This window comes from Sarcophilus harrisii, chromosome 2, assembly GCF_902635505.1.
Source record: "Sarcophilus harrisii chromosome 2, mSarHar1.11, whole genome shotgun sequence".
NCBI classification, from domain to species: domain Eukaryota; kingdom Metazoa; phylum Chordata; class Mammalia; order Dasyuromorphia; family Dasyuridae; genus Sarcophilus; species Sarcophilus harrisii.
The window spans coordinates 204,534,664-204,560,216 of record NC_045427.1 but is presented as its reverse complement, the minus strand read 5'-3'; the positions used below and the strand labels follow the sequence as shown (position 1 = coordinate 204,560,216).

The window sequence follows — 25,553 nt, the reverse complement described above, 5'->3', positions numbered from 1 at the left end:
TCAATAAAATGCTTTAAAAATAAAAGGCCTCAGACAAAAAACGAGGAAGAGAGAGGACACTATTCATGACAGAAGAAATGGTGTGGGCCAAGGTAAACAGAGATGTTTCATAAATGATACATTTAGGAAAATAGTTAATAGACAATTTGGCTAAAATGGATGATTCTTCTAAGAAAACAGAGGAAGAGAAGCCTGAAAGAAGTACCTATGGACAGACAGCAGAGCTTAAATAACTTCAACTTTATCCTGTAGGCAGTGGGGAATTATTAGAGATTTTTAAATAGGAGAATGTTACAGTCAAAGGGATTCTTCTGGGATTAATCTTTCAGGATGGATCAATTACATCTTTAAGAGAATACCAACTCTCTTGGGGCTCTCTTGAGTAATGTTCCCTGGAAGGATAGAAGCAGAGAAACTGGGGTGGGAGAATAGTTTTAAGGGAAAGTGGAGGAGGAGGAGTTTGGGGGTAATGCTACAAAAAGTCTGAAATAGACAGGGAGTTAGATGAGAAAAACTAGGAAGGGAATTGTGGCCAAGCCGAAAAAGACCTAGAGGAAAATAAAGTAGGGAAGGACCAACCACAAACTGGGCTAAATGGTTAAGAAAGGGCCTCTTCCTTCTCTGTGGTCTGTGAGCTAGTTCTTCCCTTCCTTCCCTTTCCCTCCCCTTCTGTGAGGAGCACCAGCCCTTTTTCCTTACTCTGATCTGTTATTAACGTTCTATCCTCCTAGTTCTTTGAGTGAGTCCTCCTTCCTGAAATAATCCTTTTTTTACTTACTTGTGTACATATTATATTCTCCCATTCCAACAGAATGCAAGCTGCTTGAGGACACAGACTATTTCATTTTGTGTTTGTTTTTCAGATTTAGCACAGTGTTTTACAGCCACTATTTAATAATTGCTTGTTGAAATGATAATTAAAGTTGCTGGACTTATTAACTAACTAAACTAACTAAAATTTCTTAATTTTCTTTCTCTAAAAGGGTTCTTTGGTGACATCTCCCTTGTGTCCTTTCTTATCCTCATCAACTCCCATTCAGGTTTAAGTCCTTCAAACTCCTGGAGCTTGTTTTCACCAGATATTGCTCTATCCAAACCAACTCAGCAAAACAAACACTACTACTTCCAGATCAAAAGAAATAGTTGACAAAACTTCAAGGTTTCATCAATGGGATTGTGACAGGAGAGATTTTTATCAAAACTATTCAGGTGAAACCATTACATTGTCAAAAGCACCATATGACCTTTCTCCTTTGATGGAATCAATACCTTTTCCAGGAATTCTTTTTCTATAACCTCTGTAGCCTAGCTAGTCCCCAAAGACAGAACTGTAGCTATTTTTTTCCACAAAAGGTCTCAGCTGCCAGGAAGTCAAAGGCAGTCTGAATCCTCTAGTATAAAGCCCTAACAGCATGCACAAAAGATGGATTATTTATCACTAATTCACAATCCCAGAATCCTCAAGCTCAAAGTCACCTTGAAAACCATCTAATTCAGTGGTTCGTAAGCTTTTTATTTTTTTGGATCATGGACCTTTCTTGTCAACCTAGTAAAACCTGTGAATCCCTTCTCAGAATACTGTTTTTAAATGCATGAAATGAAATAAACAGAATTATAAAAGAAACCATATTGGAAAAGGTATCCAAAAAAAGTTTTCTTTAAACTAGGTCCCAGACCCTCAACTTAAGAATTTTTGCTCTACTCAAGCCCACCTCCCATTTTATAAAGAAGGAATCAATGAAGATCAGAAAAGGGAAAGGCAATCATAGTGAGTTAGTGGTAAAACTAGGGGTAAAACCCCTTTTACTTAATTTCTAGCACCTATACTCTGTCTTCTGTGGGTCTATTAATATATGAGGAAAGAAGAGAAGTATTCTTGGATCTGAGTCCCCCCATTCCTTTGTGTTACAACATCCTCTCATCACAAATACAAGTGTTTTCCTTCAGATGAACCCCAATAAATAGCCTGGAGCAGGGGTTCCCCATAGTTCAGAAATCCAAGAATCCTAGTGTCCTTTCTCATTCTAACACAAACCAATTTCCTTCAGAAATCCTTCCTTCTCTGTTCTAATCACCACAGGTACAAGGCCACTTGAGGAAGTAACACCTCATAGAAACACTGACCCAACAGAACAGCCTAAGGAGAGTCGATCTGATGGCCTATTGGGACCATAAAGGAGTGGAAACTATATGAGACCTGGCCAATCTTCTCTGGAAAAGGAAGGGAAGGGAAGAACATGGATGGCAATAAAACTCCCAATATCAACAACAGAGACTAGGCAGAGAAAGGGGATACATGAGGTTACCGAGTGAGAGTTAACCCCAAGGTTCTAAGAGAGACCATGAGTCAAATGGAATGGGAACAAAAACACTTCACAAAATGCCCCCATGCAGAAAAATACCCAGGGCTCTCCTTTCATAAGCTATGTAATATGAGGTGGATAAATATGAATAATGAATATCATATTTGGTATCAGACTAAATCAATATGGGGAATGGTTTTACTAAACTTCTTATTTTTTTTTTAATTCTTTGCAACAAGGGATAAGACAGAAAAAGAAAAGGAATAAAGAGAAAAGCAAAAGAGAAACAAATAATACCAATAATTTTTAAAGCCATTCACTCACTTTAAGATAATCCAAAGCCCAAAACTAGGGATAAAAAAGATAAACTGCATAGGTGAAAGAGTGTTTTTACAATAGGATTCCTTTTAACAGTATCTCTTTCTTATTTGAAATATGGTTGTATACTTTTGGAAGCCACCTGTTGTACAAAATGAGGCATAATTGCATTTTTATAAGAATCAAATGCAATAATATATACAAAGCGCTTTGGAAAGCACGGTATAAAAGCTTTAGCTATTGTAATGAGGAGGAAGAGGAGAAAGAAGAGGGCATGGAGGAAGAGGAGAGAGAGGAGAGATCTAGAGCTGGAAAAGGCATCATAAGCCAACTAATCCAACCCATTCATTTGCAGAAGAGAAAACTGAGGCTCTGGTCAGTGAAGTAACTTCACTGTGTCCAAAGACACAGGTAGCATCCTCAGAAGTAGAACTAAAATGGTTCCAGAATTAATGATATTTCCATTGGGCCACCTTGCCTTATTTTAAGGTTCTTTCCCTGGATGCTGTACATATGCTAACTGAGCTCTGAATCTCTGACTTTCTGGGAAGATGGGACTTGCATGAGATTTCTAAGATCTTTTGTTGTTGAGTCACTTCAGTTGGGTTCAACGGTTCATGATCCCATTTGGGGTTTTCTTGGCAAAGAGACTGGAGGACTTTGCCATTTTCCCAGCACCCTGTACACTACCACCTCCAATGCCCCTTTCTCAGGTTTTGGGATCATAGATTTTTTGAGCTGGAAGTTATTTAAAGATCATATAAGCTTTAAATAATACATACCCCTTATTTTATGAATGAGTAAAATAAAACCCAAAGATGCTAAGGGACTTGCTCACAATCAAAGAGATAGTTAAAAGCAGAGCTAAGACTCAAACCTGGTCGACTGAATTCAAAGTCTGCCAGTCTGTGTATCACATCTTAACTAGCAGGCACTTAATGACAACATTCATAATAAGGTACTTCTCCCAAGGGGCTCTCCAGAGGGCCCTCTCCCCTCCCCCTTAGTTTACAGGAAAAGGAGATAGGGTAGTTAACTTAAGTTCTCATATCTCCCCAAGCCTTGGAAATCACCTCTCCCAAAATGTAAATTAGCCTTTCAACTGGGTCACCTCAAATTAGTAACCTGCAGGACACTAAAAGCTAAAACATAAAGAAAAAAACAACAACCTAATCTGCAGAGGAAAGGCCAGAGGGTTCTGTCTGCAGTAACACCTTATCTTTCTTTTGTTTGTTTGTTTTTTGTTTTAACATGTTTGTTACAACAGATACAATTCACATCTGACTAGGTTTTTTTTCCTCTTTCCCCTCCCACAACCATGTTCATTGGGCTATTTCCTTATATTTTGAGCAATCAATGTACTTTCAGCACACATACCCAGCAGTACTAGAAGTCCATTCTTACAGGGTACAAATGGAAATACACTTCAATAATTTATACAAACAAGTGGAGTAACACCTTAGTCTTTTAAAATTGTGGGTTACAATGGATTTGAGCAGCTAAGCTCTCAATGTGGTATAGGAAATAAGGTGATGACTTAAGAGGCAACTTTGGAACAAGATCTGATTTTTTGTTGTTGTTTTCCTTTTAATTCATCTACAGAAAACTCGAATTTGCCCAGAACCCCAAACTCTCAAAATAGTTATTTTTAAAAAGGGGGATTTTTTATTTTCAAAGTACAATAACTGATTTTTTGATGATAGCTTTAGAGATGCTACAAGGGCTACTCCATCTATCTTTCAAGGCTCATTTCCTTTCCTTTCCCACAAGTGATCCTTTCCTCTGTTGAACTCTCATTGCACTTAATCACTTATCACATTTTATCTTGTAGCAGTTATTTGTAAGCAAGGCTTATTTTCTTCACTAGCCTGTAAGCTCCCGAGGACACTGAATGGGTCTTATTTCATCTTTGTATCTCCCCAGGTGCAAAGATTAGGTCACTGTTTGTTATCCTTTTTCCTGGCACATAGTTTGACATATTTTTATTCTTTGAGCCTCAACCTCATCTGTCACTACTCCCCTCTAGTTGGTCTGTTTTCCAGCCAAATGGGCCAACTTATCCATTTCCCAAATATGCCCTGCATTTTCTGCTTCTGTGCCTTCTCACACTATTTCCTATTCCTGGAAATACCACTTCGCATTTTCTCTAGTTGAACTCTACTTATCCTTCAAGATCCAGTTCAGATTTCACCTCCTCCATGAAATATTTCAAGGTCCTTGCAGGCTAAAATGACTCCATTCCTCTAAAATGTCATGTCTGCTTCTCCATTTTGTACAGGGCAAGGATTATTCATCTTTGTTCCTTCTTTCATCCCTAAAAACTGAGTCTAGAACCATATACATGATAGATGGTGAATAAATACTGTTTGAATGAGTGAATAAATAAATGTATGGCATTTACTGGCAGATATATATTTAGTCAGGGATTTTCATCTTTCTCTTGATATCTCTAATACCAAACTTGTTACCAGGTATGTAACAGACACTTGGCAAATTCTTGTTGAATTGAACAGAACTGGATCATTAGAATAAATATAGAATCATAGAATTGTAAAGAAATCTCAGAGTCCATGTAGTCAATTCCAAAAGAATCTCTTCTATAACAAAAGATCATCTAGCCTCTTACTAAAACCTCTAAGTGGGGAACTCACTAAACCCTAAAGACAGACTTGTCGGCTTGGGGAAGTTTGAAACATGCAGAAGTGTTCTCATACTTCAGAACTAAGTTTTCTTCTTTGTAATTTCCATTCAATTATCAGCAAATTTAAGTATCTGTGACACAATCAGAGAACACATGGAAAGGGTTTAAGTTAGATCTAAAAACAAGACTAAGACATTTTTTAAAGCATTTAAGGTTTTGAAATCATCCGTTCTTTTATGAAAACATTTAAATCAGTGAACAAGCTTTAAAAGTGTCTACCATCCATACCAAGGAATAAAATACAGATATCCTAGGTCCTAAAACAAATTTCAGGATCAACCAAAACACAATTAAGACAACATATTACAAAATGTCCTTACCCCACAATAAAGCCATTCATCCCACAGCTTAAGTAATATCCTTCATGCATGGTACACATATAGTACATAAATATACATATATATACATACATATGTACATATACCTATATGTATACATCTTCTCTTTCTCTATGTACCTAGGAAAAAAAATCACATATTCAAAGAGTCAGAGAAGTTAAAAGACCTCACTGGCCAAAAGAGAGACCTCAAGTCCAATCCATATTGGGAGAAAAAAAATATATCTCCACAATGTTCAGTGGTTGTCTACTCGTTGTTTGAAGTTACCTCCTAAAGCACAAAAGAAGCTCATCTGATTTTTGCACAGCTCTATTCATTACAAAGTTTTGCTTTGTCATCAAGCCAAAATTTGTCCCTAAGCAACTTCCACCCATGTTCCCGAGTTCTGCCCTCTCAGACTAAGTCTACTCTCTTTCCTCTATGATAGTTCTTCAAAACAACCACCTTTTCCCTTCTCATTTTCTTTTCTCTACATTAAAAATGCCCTGTTCCTTCAACCCATTTTCTTTGATTTAATAATCAAGAAACATTTAAGTATCTGCTATGTGCCAGGCATTGTGCCAAGGTGCTGGAGATACAAAAAGAGGCAAGAGACAACCCCTGTTTTCAAGAAGTTCACAATCTAATTAATGAGGGAGGCAACAAATATATACAAATATATACAACAATATATATTTACAAGATAAATAGGAAATAACTAACAAGAAAAAAAAACATTTAAATTAAGGGGGTTTGGGAAAGACTTCCTATAGAAGATAGAATTTTAACTAGGACTTAAAGGCAGCTTTGAAATTTTAAAAAATTTTGAAATTTTGAAAAATGAAGAGGCAGATCATTCCTCCTGGAGACAGTCAGAGAAAAACAGCCAGAGAAGGGGAAGATTATCTTGTTCTTGGACAGTGAAGAGGCCAGTGTCACAGAAATTGTCCATACATGTTTTGAAAAATAAAAAACCTTTAATAATTTTTTTTTAAAAGAAGAGCTTTGAATGCCAAACAGAGAATGTTTTACTGATCCTATATGTGAAAGAAAGCCACTGGAATTTATGCAGTAGAAATCTCTCTCATAGCTGCATGTAGAATAGAGTGGAATAGGGAGGGGTCTGAAACAAGCAGACCCAGCAGTAGTCTAATAAATAGTACAAGTGTGAGATGCTAAGGGCCTATACTAGGATGTTGGCAATATGGGAGGAAAGAAGGGGATGTATTCCAGAAATGTTGCAGAGTTGAAATCAACAGGACTTGAAAATAGAGTGGATGTCAAGTGAGAAATAATATGAAAAAATAATGAGGATGACTCCTAGATTGTGAACTTGGGAAGTGGGAAGATGGTGATTTCCTTTACAATATTAGAGAAAGGGGGCAAGGTTTAGGGGCAAAGATAATGAATTCTCTTTGGATAGTTTGAGTTTAAGATGTGTACTGTTCAAGATGTCTCATGAGCAATTGGAGACATTGGAGATGCAAGACTGGAGTCAATAGAGAGGCTGACAAGATAGATAGATTTGAGAACTGCCAGCATAGAAATGGTCATTAAATCTATGGGAGCTGACAAGGTCATAAAGTTAAGTAGTGCAGAAGAAGAAAAGAAAAGGGTCCAGGATAGAATTCGGTGAGACATCTATGGTTAGACAGTATAATCTGGAAGAAGGTCCACCAAGGAAAATTCAGGAGTTGTCATATAGGTAGAGGAGAAGCAGAAGAGAATGATTTCCCAAAAATCCTGGAGAAAAGCAAGTATCAAGTAAGAAAGTATAATCAATGTGCCAAAGACTGCAGAAAGATCCAGGAGCATGAGGATTGAGAAAAGCCACTGGATTTGGCACCTAAGAGATCACTGGTAACTTTGAAGAGAATAATTTTGATGCAATAATAAGGTCAGAAGCCAGATTATAGGGGATAAGGAAGTGAGAGTAGAGGAAGTGGAAGCATCTATAGCAGATGATTTTTTTTTCATGATATTTACTCACAAAAGGCAAAAGAAATATAGTACAATATCTAGCGGGGATGGAACAAGTGATGGGTTTGTTTTTGAGGATGGGGGAGAAATGGGCATGTTTGTAAGCAGTAGGGAATGAGCCAGAAGAGAGGGGAGAGGAGAAGAGGAGAGATAGACAGACAGACACAAAGACAGAGAGAGAAAGAGAGAGAGAGAGAGAGAGAGAGAGAGAGAGAGAGAGAGAGAGAAGGAGGAAGGGAAGGAGAGATTGAAAATAAGTAGAGGGGCAGTTAGTTGGTGCAGTGGATAGAGCACCAGCCCTGAAGTCAGGAGGACCTGAGTTCAAAAAAATCTGCCCTCAGACACTTAACACTTCCTAGCTATGTGAGGCAATTAATCCCAATTGCCTCAGCAAAAAAATAAAAGAGAGAGAGAAGAGAAGAGAAGAAGAAAAGAGGAGAGGAGAAGAGAGGAAAAGGAAAAGGAAAAGGGAAGGGAAGAGAAGGGAAGGGAAGAAAAGAAGTAGGGATGAGAGAGGGAGCAATCTGCTGGAGGAGACAGGATGGAGTGGGATTACTTGAGTAGACAAAAGGGCATGTCTTAGTAAGGAGCAAAGCCTTTCATCATGTGAGACAGGGGTGAAGGAGGAAATGATGGCATAATGCATATAAGTGATGTGAGATGTGGGCAAAGGGAAAAGAGGAAGTTCACAGTGAATGGCCTCAATTTTTTCTGAAAAATATGTTGCCCTCCTACACTCTCTTAAGTTTATCAGCATCCTTCCTAAACTGTAATTTCCAGAACAAAACAAAAACTCTAGATGTGGTCCAACTAAGACAAAGGAAAATGGTACTATCACCTCCTTATTCCTTGATATTTTTGCTCTCTTAAGATAGTCTATTGTATTCAGGGACAGGGAAAGAGAATAAGCAACCAATATCTGGCACGTAATGGCACTTAATATTTATTGATTTATTATAAAGTGCCTACTATCTGCAGGCACTGTGCTAAGTGATTTTTAAAATATTTAATTCTCAAAACAACCCTGGGAGGTAGATACTATTATGCTCATTTTTATTTTTAAGGAACTGAGGCAAAGAGAAGTTAAATTAAATGATTTGACCAGGGTCACATAACTAGTAAGTATCTAAAGCTAGATTTGAACTCATGAATCCTGACTCCAGGCACTGCACACAATGTACTGTGCCACCAGCTTCTTCCAGTTTAATAAAGCACCTAATAAGAAGCTATAATGTACCAGGTACTGTACTAGGTACTTCATATACAAAGATAAAATCAAGCCATCAGCAAGCAGTTATTAAGTGCCTAGTATACACCAGACACTGTCCTCAAGGAGTTCATGTTTTACTACAAGGAAAAGCAATATCAAACAGAGAATATAATGGGATTAATCAGGGAGGTTCCTCCCTCTAATAACTCACCCAAAGGAACCCAAATTTAAGATCCTATGGTCCCTCATCATGGACCATGTCCCTCTCTTGAAGAAGCGTAAGATCGTATTATCTTTCTAGACTTCCTTACCACAGCGCTGTCTCATCCTAAACTAGCTTGCAAACCACTAAAGATTAGAACAATTGATGTCATCTCATCAATACTTCTTCTATTTGTAGAGGCTTTTTCTTTTTATTTAAATGTGGAACACAATATATATCTCTATTAAATCTCTCTGAGTCAGTCCAAGTTTTAATCATGTTGAGTTTTCTTTATCCTGTGTCAGCTGTTTCTTCTGATTTAGTATCATCTGTAAATTTGATATGCATACTTAGCCATTCCTTGAGTCACATTATTGAGTAAAAAAAGTCAGACAACCAGTTCAAGTTATGGAGTATGCTACTGGAGACATCCTGGCAAAATGACATTCAACCATTAATGACTAGACACTCAATAAACAGTTTTTAATCCACTAAATTTTACTAAATTGTACAGTCTAGCCCATGCTTTTCCACATTTTCTATAAATGATAGCATAAGATTTTATCAAATGTTTTGTTATTTATGTCTCCATTATTCACCAAACTACCAGTTCAGTAACACTTTAAAAAAAAAAAAAAGAAAAGAAAGTTACTATGGTATGACCTGTTATTGATGAAGCCATGTAGACTTTATAATAATTCCTTTTCTGGATATTCACTAATTATCTCTTTGATGGTGTATTCTACAACCATTCCAAGAACTGAAGTCACATTTATTTGTCTTATTACAGTTCATAAATTCTGTTCTCTTCCCTTTTGGGGGACATCTGGGACATTTGCCTATTTCTGGGCCTACACTAGTTCACTTGCTCACCACAATTTTTCAAAGCTGCTCACAGTAGTCTGGCAATTATATAACAAAAATGATATCTAGGGTTCCACCACTGAGCAGGTAATGGCATTTACTCCTTGTACTACCAATAATGAAGAACTATTTCAGAATCATAGAAGCTCAGAGGAGAAAAAGAGCTTACAGAACATTTGGTCCAATTTGGATCTGAATAGGATTTCCTTCATCACTGAAAGGGGGTCATTCTGGGCTCTGCTTGAAGAAGGACCTCACTACACCTAAATATTTAGGCTAATTCTAATTTAGGCTAATTCTAATCACATCAAGTCTTCTCCAGAATACATATCATCCTTCAACCATTTTTCATAAGGTAGGAACTAATGTCTCTTTAACATACTGGTCACCCACTTGTGCATGCTCTCCAGCTTATTAATATATTCCCTAAAACCCAGTATCCCAAATTGAACACAATATTTAAGATTCAATCTAACCAGGCCAGAGTACAATAGAATCATTATGTCCCTAGTTCTAAATACTATGTCTCTCACAGAAGCCTAGGATAATATTGAAGGATTTTTTGTTTCTTTTGCTTTGTTTTTTTGACACACTTTTACCATACTATTTTCTTTACAATCCATCAAAACTCTTGTTTTATTTTTACTAGAACAATTATCTAACTACAATTCACTACCTCCTCCCATCACCACCACCATTCCTATACTGTTGGTGTTGATTTTTTAGCCTAAATATAAAGCTTTATATTTATTCTTATTAAATTGAGTCATATTACATTAAGCACACTGTCCTAGTCTATTAGGATCTTTCTGCATTCTGATTGTCATCCAACATGTTAGCTACCCTTCCGAATTTTAAGTCATCTACAAAATTGATAAGCCTGATATTTCTGCCTTTATCCAATTCATTGATTAAAAGGTTGACTATCATAAACATGTTTGAAACATTCTTCATGACCATCAATCTTTAAATCAGGGACAAAGCAAAAAGTGTTTTCTGGTACAGAAACCCCACCCAACCAACCTCTACTCCTATTTGGATGAATACAATTTAATAAAAAGAAAATGTAAATGAAAAGGAGATTGCCAGAAGAAAGAGCCAGGAGGTTGAAATGGATACTTATTATAGGATCAAAGAATTAGCACTGAAAAAGCCTTAGAGGCTGTCTAGACCAAATCTTTCATTTTAACTTTTAAAGTTTATTGTTATATTTTGTTTTTATATTACAAACATTTACATATAGTTTCCACTCCATGAAAGGCCTCTTGTAACAAAGCAAAACAGGTAAGTAAAAATGATAATATATGACCTCATCTGAAAATGTCTGCATTATTTCTCATCTATAGTACCCCCACTCCTTTCCCAGAACATTATTATTCTCCTCACCTTCCTCCAACTTATTAAACAAAAAGGGAAAAGAAAAAAAAATTTTCTTATAACAAATATATACAGTTAAGCAAAAGTTTCAACTAACATATATATGTATATATGTGTGCATACTTATAGCTATGATATACATATATGTAAAAACATACACAAATATACACACATCTCATTCTGTATTAAATTAATTACACCTCCGAAATAGCTTGTTTCATCATCAATTTGTTTTAATAATGTCGTTATTATATAAACTGTTCTCTTGGTTCTCTACTCATGTCATCCATCAGTTTATGAAAGTCCTCCAAATTGTTCATTTTTATAATGCTGATGTTATGCTATAAATTATTCTTATACTTCTCATTTCACATTGCAGTCCATATAAGGCTTTCCATATCTTTTTGAAATCATCTATTTCTTCTTCTCTTAGAGCACAATAGTACTCCTTCACATTTATATTACAATTCAATCATATCTCATTTGATGGGCATCCCTTTAGTTTCCAGTTTTTGGCCACCACAAAAAGAGCTACTATAAGTAATTTTGCATGTTAAGGACTCTTTCCTTTTTCTCTCCCACCTCTTTTAGGTATAGGTCTAGCTGAGTAGAAGAATTTATAGCATTTAATAACTTTTTTATGTATAATTGCAAATTGCTTTCCAAAATGGTTGTCTACTAACAATTTTCCCACAGCCCCTCCAACATTTACCACTTTCCTTTTTAGTCATCTTTGCCGCTCTAATAGGTATGATTTGGAACCTCAGAATTGCTTTAATTTGCATTTCTCTAATTAGAACTAATTTGGATAATTTTTTTCATTTAACTGTATATATCCTGAATTTCTTTATTTCAGAACTGTCTATTCATATCCTTAGACCATTTATCAGTTGGTACATAAGATATAAAAGGTCACATCATAAACAAATTAAAAAAATATGGAAATAATTACCCATAAAATCTATGGCTAGGAAAAAAATTTTATGATCATTAAGGAATAAAGGGGTCATTGAAGATGAAATATATAATTTAGGTTACATAAAATATAAATTTTTGCAAGAAGATATCTAATAAATCAAAGAATAAAGAGGAAATAACTGGGAGAAAAAAAATTTGCAGCAAGTTTCTCTGATAAAGGTCTAATTTCCAAGACATGTAAGGAACTGATTTAGATTTACCAAAAAAAAAAAAAAAAAAAAAAAAAAAAAAAGATTCAACTCCTTCATTTTCTGGCTGAGGACACTGAAGTCCAGAATTTTTTTCAGGGTCACTTAGGTCATAAAGATAAAAATTGAGAAGAGAACCAGATTCTGCCATTCTAAAGCTATTGTTTCTCCAATGCACCAAGTACATGAAAGCATTCCTACCTAAAGACATCAGCCACCTAGAATCCAACCCAGTGAGTTTCCACTGTCCCATGCTATCTCTACTTTCACATACTGTCTCTGTCACTGTCTGACAAAAATATTCCTCTGCCTTCCAAGTCTCTCCTAAGAAGGCTAAAGTTGGAAGGGAAGGTGCTGGATGCTATGATTTTTAGTAACCTGAGAATAAGACCTGAGTTGAGGAACCCATAGCCAAAATTGTTGCAAGGTATAAGAAGCTGATAGTTTTGGGCAAAGAAGAATGGCAGCCTAGGGAAGGGGAGGCAGAAAGATTCAAATAATCCATAGATGTTGATGATCTATTCATTATGAACCTTAACTAACATCAGCATCTGGGAGCCTGGCTTAGGCAGACAAAATTCTCATATAATGGCATTGAAAATCCAAGACTGAACTTAATATTCTCTGTTAAAAATAAAGCCCTCCTGGAGAACAATTTGAAACTAGGCCCAAAGAGTTGTAAAGCTGTGTATAACCTGCAAAATCACTGCTAGGTTTATATCCCAAAGAGATTTTTTTTTTTTTAAAGGAGAGGGAACAACCTATCTGTACAAAAATATTTATAGGAGCTCTTTTTGTGGTTAGTAAGCATTGGAAATTGAGGGTATGCCCGTCAATTAGAGAATGTCTAAACAATTTATGGTATATGATTATAATTTAATATTTTTTAGATATAAGAAATAATGAGCAATGAGATGGGATAGATACCCATCATTTAGAAAATAGCTAAATAAGTATGTGAATGTTATGGAATATTGTTGTTCTATAAGAAACGATCATCAGAATGATTTCAGAAAGGCTTGGAGAGATTTGCATGAACTGATACTAAGTGAAGTGAGTAGAACCAAGAGAACAGTAACAAGAAAATTATGTGATGATCAATTCTGAGGGATGTGGCTCTTTTCAACAACTGAATGTGGATCACCTTTTTGTTGTTGTTTGCTTGCTTTTTGTTTTCTTTCTCATTTTTTTCCCTTTTTGATTTGATTTTTCTTGTGCAGTATGATAATTGTAGAAATACATATAGAAGAATTGCACATGTTTAACATATATTGGATTACTTGTTGTCTAGAGGAGGAGTGGGGAGAAAAAAAGGAAAAAAAATGGAATACAAGGTTTTGCAAGGAATAATGTTGGAAACTGTATTTGAACATATTCTGAAAATAAAAAGCTATTTTTAAATTAAATTAAATTAAAAAGATGTTTATAACAATAAAAGATATGGATAGTATGAAAAAAATGAGCAATATGACTTCAGAAAAAAAAATTGAACTTACATCAATAGATGCAAAGTAAAGTGAACAGAATCACGAGAACATTGTACATAGTGACAATAACATTGAACAATAAAGAACTCTAGTTATTCTCTACTATACAATGATCCAAGACAATCCCAAAGGATGCATGATGAAAAATGCTATCCACTACTGGAGAAAGAACTGATGCTGTTTGAATACAGATAAAAGGATACTATTTTCAGCTTCTTTTTTTGTTTGAGTTTTTTAATACAAAATAACTAATATGAAAATGTTTTACACGATGGCACACCTATAAACTATATCAGATTGCCTACCATCTTGGGGAGGGGAGAGGAAAGAAAGAGAGAATATATATAATTTGAAACTCAAAACTTAAAAAAAATTTTAAATTGTTTTTTCAAAGAAAACAACTGTTTAAAAAGTAGAATTGATTAAATGGAAAAGAAGACACAAGAATCCACCTAAGAAAACAACTTCTTAAAAAAATACAATTAGCCAAATAGAAAAGAAAGTACAAAAAATTAGTTTTTACATGTAATTGGGGAAAAAAATAAAATGTTATTTTAAAAAATAACGCTTCCCATTTACTAAAGGAACTGTTGTGGATCTATTTTGTATAAAATTTAAATATTTAGGATCTCAACAAAACCCATCAGTCAACTCTGGCAAATTCCCACTAATCCTATTTATGTGACTTGGTTACCCACGTGGAAATTTATGATAGATGGAATTATCCCACAACTGATGTCCATGGATGACTCTTACCAAGTCCTGGATATGAAACAAAACAAAACCTTGCTTCAGTTTCTCCTTAGCCACAATTCCCTCTTCTTCCTGAAAGCCAGATAAGACTAGGGGGACATTAGTTACTTGACTAAAATTAGACCACAAAAGAGACTTTGTCACCTTTGGCCACCTGAGCTGCAGCACAAGGTAAAGGGAAGCTGGTGTGGCCACTCAGTCAATAAGCATGGAGTGTTTTCCATGTGCCAGACAAACCTGGGGCTAGGAAAACATGAATCCTGCCTTGGATATTCACTAGCCATGTAAACTTGGGCAAATCACTGAACTTCTGGATCTCCATCTTCTCATTTGTAAAAAAAGAAAGTTAGACTTATTGATGTCTAAGGTCCCTTCCAGATTTAAATCTCCGATGCAATGTATAATTGACCTAGTTGCAAAGAAAGGTCATTTACAGCTGTTCACATAATTTCCTCGGGTCCCACAATCGGAGAATACTAAGCCTTGTCCTTTAGAACATTCTGGTGCTCTACTCTGTCAGGCTGGAACACAGCGAGGGAAACTGAAATACCTCTCCCATTCCAGGTGAGAATCAAATGGAAAATGGAAGTCACTGTTTGGATTTTCACTTTACAGTCAACTTGGCTAAAACGCATCTATTCCAGATATAGCAGTGAGAGGCAGTAAAACTACAAGCCATGTTTCCTCTTCACCATTCCACCACCCCAAAACTATGGGGGTTTGAGGTATAAAAGGAAAATCTCCCCTCCCTACTCATACACTTAAAGAAACAGTGGCTCTTACTCCATGAGGAGCAAAGTCCTTCATCTCACAATGGAGAAAGCAACAGGTTTCAGAATCTGTCCCAATAAAATAAGGTGGAGCACCCCAATTCCAAAAAAAAAAAAGACCAGCTTCAGGAGCAATCTAAAAGCCCTAGAGAAACAATTTATAGTAGGATAGTTTTCTTAGTCTTTTAAACTGTGGCTGTAATAATGCTATTAATGCCAAATTTCCCATCTGATTCGGGAAATCAAGAGCTATTATTAAAGAAAGAAAAATAACTCCAAGCGTTACCACTATGCTCAGATTTAGAGGCTCTCAACTCCAGAAATCTGATGGACTTACCTCCTCTCAGCAGGGAAAATGGTAGACTACAGACCCATAATGGGGCAAGCATTGCTAAACATGGCCAGTGTGCTGGTTTGTTTTGTCTAACTATACCTTATTGTTATAAATTAGGGTTCTATTTAGAAGGCTATTGAAGAAGGGCATCAATGTGAAGTGACAGGGAAATTTTTTAAAGCATTAATAAAACATTGTTTTAAAAGAATTGGTTGGATTTCTCATGTTGGTCTGCCTAGATTCATTTTTCATCAAGCTAAATAAAAATTTACACTCCATTTCTCTCAACTGCCCATTCAGAAATTCAGAACTAGAAGGAGCTTAGAGTATATCAGATTCAGGGGCTTCATTTTACAAATGAGGAAACAGAGCCCCAAAGTTAAGATTGTTGCATAGGGTCACTCATAGGGATAGTAAATGACAGGTCTCCTGACTCCAGGCCCTGGACACTGTCCTTCCCTGCCTTCCATTTCTTCAGCCCTGGTTCCGATCTTTGCTTTCACCCAGTGGTATACCACAGGTACTCAATAAATGTTTACCTGAGGTCTACATACAGCAATTGAGTTCTGTATTAAGGCTGACATGTGAGAGATCTCAATGACCTTTCTAGAATACAATTGAGGAAACTGAGGGCAAGGGGAATTAAGTGAGTTGTCCAATGGCACACAGGTAGTCGATGTCTATTAGTGCTCAGGCCAGAATATCCCCCTCAGGATGCACCCTCACCTTGCAGCCAAGAACAAACCAAGAGCATTCAAAACCAAAACCTCTAAGAGACTTCCTGCTTAAGTTCGGCCTCTTCACCATGACACGAAGGTGACCTCAAGGCCATGCGAGCAGAGTGCAGGCTCCATGTGGGACCACCAAGCTGAAGATGTTACTATGGCAACAGCAGAATTGGGCCTATCACCTGAATACCAGCCCCAGATCAGTGCAAAGACACTTAGCACCAAGATGCCATAACAGTGACCCAAATAAGTCAGCTACATTAGGAAGCCAATTACCTGTCACCACACACAGTCCCTCCCCTATCCCTTCATCACTCTCCCCCCGCCCCCCAAATTACCATACATTTAAGATAAAAGACTTCTGCTTTTAAGATGTCTGGGACTACTCCAATGCCCCACAGATCAAGAGGAGAAACTAAATAAAAAGGAAGCCCTTAACACATAAAACACATTTAATAAAGGCCTATTGATTGACTGAATTCATCCCTTAAGATCTCATAGTTTATTAAACTAGTTCCTGTAGTACTACCACATGTCAGTAGGGCAGTTGAAAATGCAGCATCACCTGCTGGTCTGAATAGGAACTGAATCAATGATAAGAATAATACAATAGCCAGCATTTATAAAGTCCTTAAAAGGTTTGAAAAGCACTTAATAATCTAATTTTATCTCATTTGATCCTCATGACAGTTCTATGAAGTAGATGCTATTATTAACCCCATTTCACAAAAGAGGAAACTGAGGTCCATGGTAGGATTTGAGCCTGTGCTCTTACCACTAATCTCAACATCACATGATGACCTCTAAGGTCCCTCTCTCCTTTAACCTATAATCCTGTAATTCTACTGATGTGATAATGGGGCAGTCACTTAATCTCTCTTCCTGGAAGATAGACTAGAAGACCTCTAAGGACCTTCTGGTCATAAATCCATCATTTTATGAGTCACTGCTTTGTTTAATCAATTGAAATCCATTAATTCACGTTCTTAAAGAAAATGTGAATTGGCTATAACAACAAAACAGACTTCCCTTTCATCTGAAAAATATTCATAGACCCAAATTTCTCACCGCCTCCCATCCAGTGTTTTCCGTTTCCTGCATTAGATAGGGGTGTCCATTGAGTAGAGGTGTCTAAACTGACCCACCCTCCACCTTGGGACTCAGCTCCTGATGAGAAGCACCCAATAAAATACGAATAGATCTCCATTAGTAGACCAAAAGATGCATTCAGCAAGGTGAATTTCCTCCTCTGTTTGGACTCAGACCCAAACAGCAAAGAGCTCAGAAACTGTCTCCCAAAGCTGGTGGGACTTATTCCGAGGTGCCCCTTGACCTGCCTTCTGGGCAGATACTCACAGAACCCTTCGATCTTGTCAGCCGTCTTACTCCATGCCACCTGCCTGGTCTCTGTGATGACCTGGACCGTTCTCCTCTCAGGGTTAGATTTCTTAAGGCTAAACAGGGTCATGACAGTTCCCAATTCCAGGGTCCTCTTGATCTGACTCTTCTCATATTCAGGAAGACTCTCTAAGTTGATCTTGGTGGTCATTTTAAAATCAAACTCTTCAAAAGATGAGCAAAATGAGGAAAAAGGAAAACCAGGCTACTTTTCTGATGGGCTAGAAAAAGAAAAGAGCAAAGAGTTATCGGTCTATGACTTGTAAGTATCACTCTAAATTCTATAATTTTTCTCAAGATCAATTTTGTGAGAAATTAACAGGACAAAATGGGTTACCCTGATTTAAGGACAAGACTCTAAAGTTCATGTTTCACATTCACACCTGATTATTTCCAACACATTTAGATAACTCTCATCTGGACATAGTTATTTGTATGCCATTTCTCTTACTACATTATAATCTCCATGGGTACAGATACTCATCTTTTGTCTTTCTTTGAATCCACAGGGCTCAGCAGGCACTAAATAAATGCTTCCTAACTTGACTAATGAAAGGCCTCTCTGATAAAGAATCCTGAAATCCTTAGCAGAGTAACTAACCAATAAGACAGAAGGTACTTACACAATATATTGTAGGCTGGTTGAAGTAACATCAGTCCTCAATGAAAGATTTTCTTCTAACTTTGAATAAGCAAAGCAACCCCCTTAGCCACAAAATATTATAATCTAGCTGCCTCTTAGGACAACTATATGTTTATACAATGTAAGTACCTTCAGCAAGGAGGTCATTTCCCTGTTTGTTTTTGCATCCTCAATCTCTAGCACTGTGTCATACAGAAGGTATCTAATTAATGTTCATTAACTGATTATTTTTTTAAAATAGTTCCAAAAGCCTTCTCTACAGACACTAGACTACTTAAAGCACTAAGGCCTACAGGAAGGGTGGTGCTGGTTTCAGAAAGAAATAACATTATTTCATTATCACAAACACACAGAATGTGTTTGGGCATTAAGGCAGGCAACAATCCATTGCCATGGGAATTTCTCCTTTATTAATATATCTTTGTTTTAACTGTGAAAATAGCTTGACATAGTGGAAAGAGAACAGATCTCAGAGTCAGCAAGACCTGCCTCTGATGTAATACTGACTTTGCGGTCCCAGGGTAATCGCTAAACCTCTCAGTGATCCCAAGAAAGTCTCTCTATTTAGAGAGTATAAATTGCAAAAGAGCTGCCCATCTGTATTGGTAAAGAGTTTCCTCCTCTGGGAGTTCCCCTATACCAATAAAATCATTTGACCCACGAGAATCAGTAAACAATCTCCTCAGAGACTAAATCGATGTCAAAGTTTTAAAATATATTCTTCCTCCTCAAATTACTGTATAGATATGTCTGTTAACTTAGGGTGGCTCCCCAGTAGAATATAAATTCCTTAGAGACAAGAACAGTTTTTTTTCTATTTTGTATCTTCAACACCTAGTTCAGTGCCTGACACACTGTGGCAGCCAATAAGTGTTTGTTAGTTGACTGGTGCATTAATTAATTGGATTGGCTACTTATCTTTCTTTTGAGCAATTTTTTTCAGGCCTCAAAGAAGCCAGCTGGGGATTAAAGCTGGTCTCAAAGCTAAGAAGTCTTTGGGTTCAAATGCTACCTCCTAAACATACTTCACAGGGTAGTAAGTCACTTAAACTCAGTGCCCTGGCTCAGGCCTTCTTAAATTTTTTTCTGCTCAAGATCTCTTTTCACCTGAGAAGTTTTTTCATGATCCCAGGTATATAGGTATAAAACAGATGAAGCATTTCCGGATAAACTGTCATTTTGTGACCCCCACAGTTAGATATAAGACCCATATAGGATTACGATCCCAGATTTAAGAAGCTTTGTTCTAGCCAATTCAAATTTCAGAGAAAGAAGTGGCCTGAATTAGGAGAGGGAGTTCCAACTTAAGAGTTACTTTACTAATGAAATCAGAGGTACAATCTCTGGAGTTCCCCGTGTCAATTAAATCACAGGTGCATAGGGTAAATAATGACCCTATTATCTTTTTTTTTTTTTTTTAAAGAAAGAAAATTTATTTATTTGAGTGCCTTTTCCTCTTAGTGGGACATTCTTCTTCTTCTTTTTTTTTTTAAATTTAATAGCCTTTTATTTACAGGTTATATGTATGGGTAATTTTACAGCATTAATAATTGCCAAACCTCTTGTTCCAATTTTTCACCTCTTACCCCCCCACCCCCTCCCCCAGATGGCAGGATGACCAGTACATGTTAAATATATTAAAATATAAATTAGATACACAATAAGTATACATGACCAAACTGTTATTTTGCTGTACAAAAAGAATCAGACTCTGAAATATTGTACAATTAGCTTGTGAAGGAAATAAAAAATGCAGGTGGGCAAAAATATAGGGATTGGGAATTCAATGTAATGGTTTTTAGTAATAACCTTATTATCTTCCTCAGTTTACTGAAATGCTCTGGAGCCAGCTCTAACCCATTTTCTTACTAGAGCTAATTGTAAATTTAGCAAAATATTAGAGGAAACATTAACACTTCAGAAATCTGCCACAAACAAGGCTCTATTTATTGTTTTGCTAATTGTCTATACTGGAGAAAGCATACATAATGCAAATTAAATTTAAAAGTATGCATGTATGCATCCACCCCAGAATCCAACCCAATTGTTAAACATTTACCAGCACCAGCTAATCAGTTCTTCAGCATAGTAGTATTCCATCACAATCTACACTATAACTTTTTTAGCCATTTCATTATTAATGGGCAGTCCCTCAGTTTCCAATTCTTTGCCACCAAAAAGGGAGGTGCTATAAATATTTTAGAGCATACAGGCTCTTTTCCTTTTTCCCTGATCCTTGGGAAACAGACCATGTAGTAGTATTGCTGCATCAAGGATATACACTTAAGTGTGTTTCTTCCCTTCTTTGGATCATAGTTTTCTCATCTGAAAAATGACAGGCTTGAACTAGATGACCTCTGGCTCTCCCAGCTCTGCATTGATGATTCTACAATTCTCATTTTGTTGATGAGGAAACTGAAAAGCAGAAGTATTACGTGTCTTAAGGTCATATAGCTTTGGAAGGGCCAAGATCGTGACAAATCTGACTTGTAGAACAATGCTGTATCCCCACTATTCTGTGCTGCCTCTCATCTTCTAAATAAACCCAACAGACATAAAACACAAGAAATAAAACATAAAACTAAGGAATCCCCATAGATAGATTGATAGATAGATATGGAAGAAACAGTAAGATTTTCTAGTTGTTTAATACCTTATACTTTAATATTGGAAGTTGTTTTTGAAGCACAAAAAATGAAAAAAATTCTCTTGATCTCCCACTCCATTCCCACTGAAAACTGTTGCAAACATCTTGAAGAACAATATGCAGTAAGACTTTCAACAATTCCAAAATGGCTTGAAATGCCCCCTGGTCAAGAATAATTGAATGAACCTAGCTATACAAAAATAGTCAGATCTACTCCATTTGAAATTTAAAAAAAAAAAAATCTTCAATAATCTCTATGTCTTTATGACTAAAAATTGAAAAATAAATGACTGGATCAATTATGATATATTGATATAATGGAACATTACCCTCAAAATGAAATGTCCTAACAACAATTTAGAATTTTCCTTCATGATGCAGATTATAACCTAGCCATGCCTTCCTTTCCCATTCTATGTAACTTTTGTCGATCTCCTCTTAGAATTTCATCAAAGAGCATCCATCTAAAGTGCCAGAGGCCTTAGCAGAATATTATTCTGCCATCAAAAATGATGAATATGAATCATATAAGGAAATATGGAAAGAATTTCTCCCCTCTCCCCATTGACTACAAGTGACAAGCAGAGACAGTGGCAAGACAGTAAAGGTCTATACAGACCAGGAGTCTTTGGAACAAAAGCAGTTTCCTCCCTTATTTATTACACTTTATTAAAGATTTATTAAAGATATTAAAGATAGTCCGATTTTGTGTTTATTCATTTGCTTATAACATCAAGAAAGGGGGGGGGGGGAAACCTTTTACAGAGATTTCAGGCCATAGTAAAGAAGAATCATAGGAGCTCAGTATTCTGGTCTAATTATTTCTTCACAGCCACAGCAGAGTGAGGAGAGCTGTAGACACTGATCTACAGTTCCTGTTCCTGATCAAAGTACTCCAGGAGGCAGCAGCCCCAGACTCTACAAGCTGTACTTTCCATTCTATCCATGGCCTCGACTTTGCAACTAAACTTTGTATCTCCCCAGTGCCTAGGGCGATGCTCCACACACAGTACCTCTTGCACAAATAAATTTGTTTAATTGGATTATTTCATATTCCAGAACTCATGACACTTACTACAAAAAGCCCTTGTTGTGATACAAAAAGAGGGGCCCACATATTATAAAGAAACTTGAAGGAGAGAAGGACTCAGTACCGGCAGATGCCAGACACTATTTATGAGGGGTGGGGGTAGCCCAGTACTGTGCATCTTAGAATCAGGTTTAAAGGAGAGGAAGACCACAATTTGGACGCACAAAAATGAGAAAAGTGAGTAGGAATCATCAAAAGAGAAGTGGAAGAAAGGGGGAGAAACACACGGTGAAAAGTCTGGCTCAGCAGGGTTCACTACATACGGATTTAGGAGGGACTGGTGTTTGGGGGGCTCCCCTGGAGGGGGCGAGCTCCCGGGAGGAGGTTGGGAGATTCTGAGGCAGGAGGTTCGAGGTGTAGAAGGTGAGTGTGTGCGCGCGCGTGTGTGTAAGAGAGTGAGACAGACAGAAAGACAGAGACAGAGGGACCGAGAGGGAGTGATTCTTGCGCCCTGACGCGGATCTCGGAAGTCAGACACGAGGGGCGCGAGCTGTCGGAACTTCAGTCCCACCGCACGCAGCAGCACCTCGCAGCAGGACAGACAAAGACGAGCACAGTTGGCCAGCAGCACCCAACCCACAGCTGCACAGCTTCCTTCCCCTCTTTTGCGAAATGCAAGTAGCGCCTCAACAGTGCGGGCGCGCCCCCTTCCCCCAAACTGCAGCCCCTAGAGGTAGTGACTGCTCCGCAGGGGTGCCCAGGACGCAGCTATACCCGAGCTACTCTAACTGCCGGACGGTAAAGCGAGAGCGAGCAGATGGAGAGTGGATGTTTCCCTGAAGCAGACACACGCACTAGGGGCGGGGAGATGGAGAGGGAACCAGACGGGCAGCCCCAAGTGCAGCACCCCCTAACTCAGCTTTGATGCTTAGCGGGGAAGGAGTCAGTTTCCTTCTGCAACTCCCCACCCTCCACACATACACTTATGTTATGCGTTCATAACATTCTCTACCGGCACCCGAGTAGCTCTCTCGCCGCTAAACCCAACCCCTCCCCAGAGGCAAACGCCAAATTCACCCACCTGCGGCCAGGGTGCCCTGCTCCCGGGCAGGAGTGCAGGGTGATTGCCACAGCTGGGACGGCCAGCCTGCCCTCCCGGGACTCCCTCCGGGGCCCCCGCACCTCGGGATTATTGCTGCTGCTACCGCCCCTTTCCCAGTGGGTCTCCAGGACGCTCCGGCTCCTGCCGCAGCCACAGCCGCTTCCTCACTCAAGAACTTGAACTTCTGCTTCTGCCTGTGTGGCTCGCAGCTCGCCCCTCCACGTGACCCACCCGCCTCCTCGCAGGCCGGCCTTGCCCGGGCCCTTGTCCCTGCCTCCCCTGGGACCCGCCCGCTCGCCCTCCCTCCAGCCCGGGGCGCGGTGCTCAGTGGTGTAGGCTGCTGCTGAAGTTTCCGGGCACAGCAGCCTTGAATTGGGGCCAAGCAGAGCCAAAATAACCCCTCAGCCGCACGCTCTGGGTTCTCCTTGGCATCCTACCCATTCCCCCACCCACCCCCCCAAAAAAGTTCCTCTTTTATGGTTACTAATGTTTCTGCAAAACAGATCCTGGGCGCCAGTGGCTCAGGTCTAACCACATCTTTCCCCTTCACAGCAACAGCGGCTCCTTATCGCCTCCAGGATCAAATATAAAATACTCTGGCTTCCAAAGCTCTGGGTGGCCGGTTGGTTTCACCCCACCTGAGCCTTTCTAGTCTTCTTCCACCTTAACTCCCTCTATGAACTCACCAGGCAATGACGCTGGCCTCCTCGCTGTTCTGCGGTCAGGATGTCCAGGCTGCGCTTTTTCACTGCCTGGAACTCTCTCCCTTCTCACCTCGACCTCCTAATTTGTTTGGCTTCCTTGAACCTCAGCTCAAGACGCATCTTCGGCAAGAAACCTTGCCCAATCCTCATCTCAGCGTTTTCGCTCTGAGACCATCCCCAGCCCCACTTATCCTACAATTTGTTTACACGTAGTTGTCTGTCTGTTGTTTCTCCCATTATACAAACTGCATGAAGGCAGGGACCTTCTGTTTTGTTGTCTTTCTTTGCACCTCTTGCTTAACACAGTTCCTTGTCAAACTTCTTAGATGCTCTCACATTGCCATCTAACGATCCTAGACACTGGCCAACTCTATTATGAAGACATAGATAAGTGAAAGTAATTTGGCCAACTTCTACTGCCATTCAGCGTACTAATAAACTTAACCAAAATTCAGCCGAATATAAAAACAAGTATAGTCCCAACACTGTGCTAATTCACAGTCAAAATATTCAAAGTCGTAAGGACCCTCTAGTGTCTAGGTCAATTCCCTTCTTAGTGGGTCCCTTAAGAGACAGAGTGGCCCTTTAAAGACATCTGGATTTAGAGGCCCAAGATTCTAATTCAAATCTCCCCTTTTACTACAGCTGGTAACCACAGTAACTACAGCTTTGGATTTGAAGTCAGAAAGATGGGTTCAAATAGGGGCAGTTAGGTAGCACAGAGTATAGAGCACCAGCCCTGAAGTCAGGAAGACCTGAGTTCAAATTTGACCTATCTGTGTGACGCTGGGCAAGTCATTTAACCCCAATTGTCTCAGCAAAGAAAAAAAAATTGTTAGAAAGATGGGTTCAAATCCTTGTCTGCACATTTAGCTGAGTAGCTAGGTTCAACTCCAGTAAAGTGGGGAGATTTTTTATAACTGAAATGAAGATCTGGATTCAAATGCTGCTTATTTAGTACTTGTGGGATTTTAAGGAAGTCGTGCTACCTCCTCTGGGCTTCAAACTCCTGAACTATAAAATGGGGGTGCTGAACCAGATCGTTTGTTGGAGATCCCATCCAGTCTAAATTGATGAAACAACAGCTTAACCCCTCAGTTTCTTTATCTATAAAATTAGGATTGAAAAATCTCAGAATTTTAGGATTAGAAGGAAATTTAGAAGCCATCTAACCCAACACACATTTGAAAAATAAATTTCCCTACAGCATTTCTAATGAGTTATTTATCCAGCCTGTTTTTGAAGACCTCCAATAAAGAAGAACCCACTACCTTTGGAGGTAGCCATTCTACTTAGGGATAACAGTGATGATTATATTATCAAAGCATAATCATGCTTCCATAACAATTCCCTCTTAAGGTTATTTGGAGGCACCAATAAGATCATATATGTAGATCTTTTGCAAGCCTTCAAGCAGTATATAAATGTCAATTGATATAATTAGGATTACTTATGTAACTGTGTTCCTCATCTTTACAAGAGAGTATTGGACTAAATTAAATAACTCTAACTTTAAACC

General features: G+C 38.2%; 1 protein-coding gene across 4 annotated transcripts in view; it reads right to left on the bottom strand.

Annotated features, from left to right (window-relative positions):
• Nucleotides 1–24,261, bottom strand: part of PLCG2 (phospholipase C gamma 2) — a 157,449-nt gene extending 133,188 nt beyond the window's left edge. The window contains exons 1-2 of one of the 4 annotated variants that reach the window (XM_023494629.2): nt 24,017–24,261; nt 17,867–18,129 (exon numbers count right to left, since the gene is read on the bottom strand). In XM_023494629.2, coding sequence (XP_023350397.1) covers nt 17,867–18,059 — 193 coding nt within the window. In that variant the 5' untranslated portion in view covers nt 18,060–18,129; nt 24,017–24,261. Of the gene's footprint in view, nt 1–17,866; nt 18,130–23,309; nt 23,539–24,016 lie in introns of those variants that run through there. The other 3 variants (XM_023494626.2, XM_023494627.2, XM_003757850.4) reach the window with 3 other exon arrangements.
• Nucleotides 24,262–25,553: the final 1,292 nt, after the last annotated feature.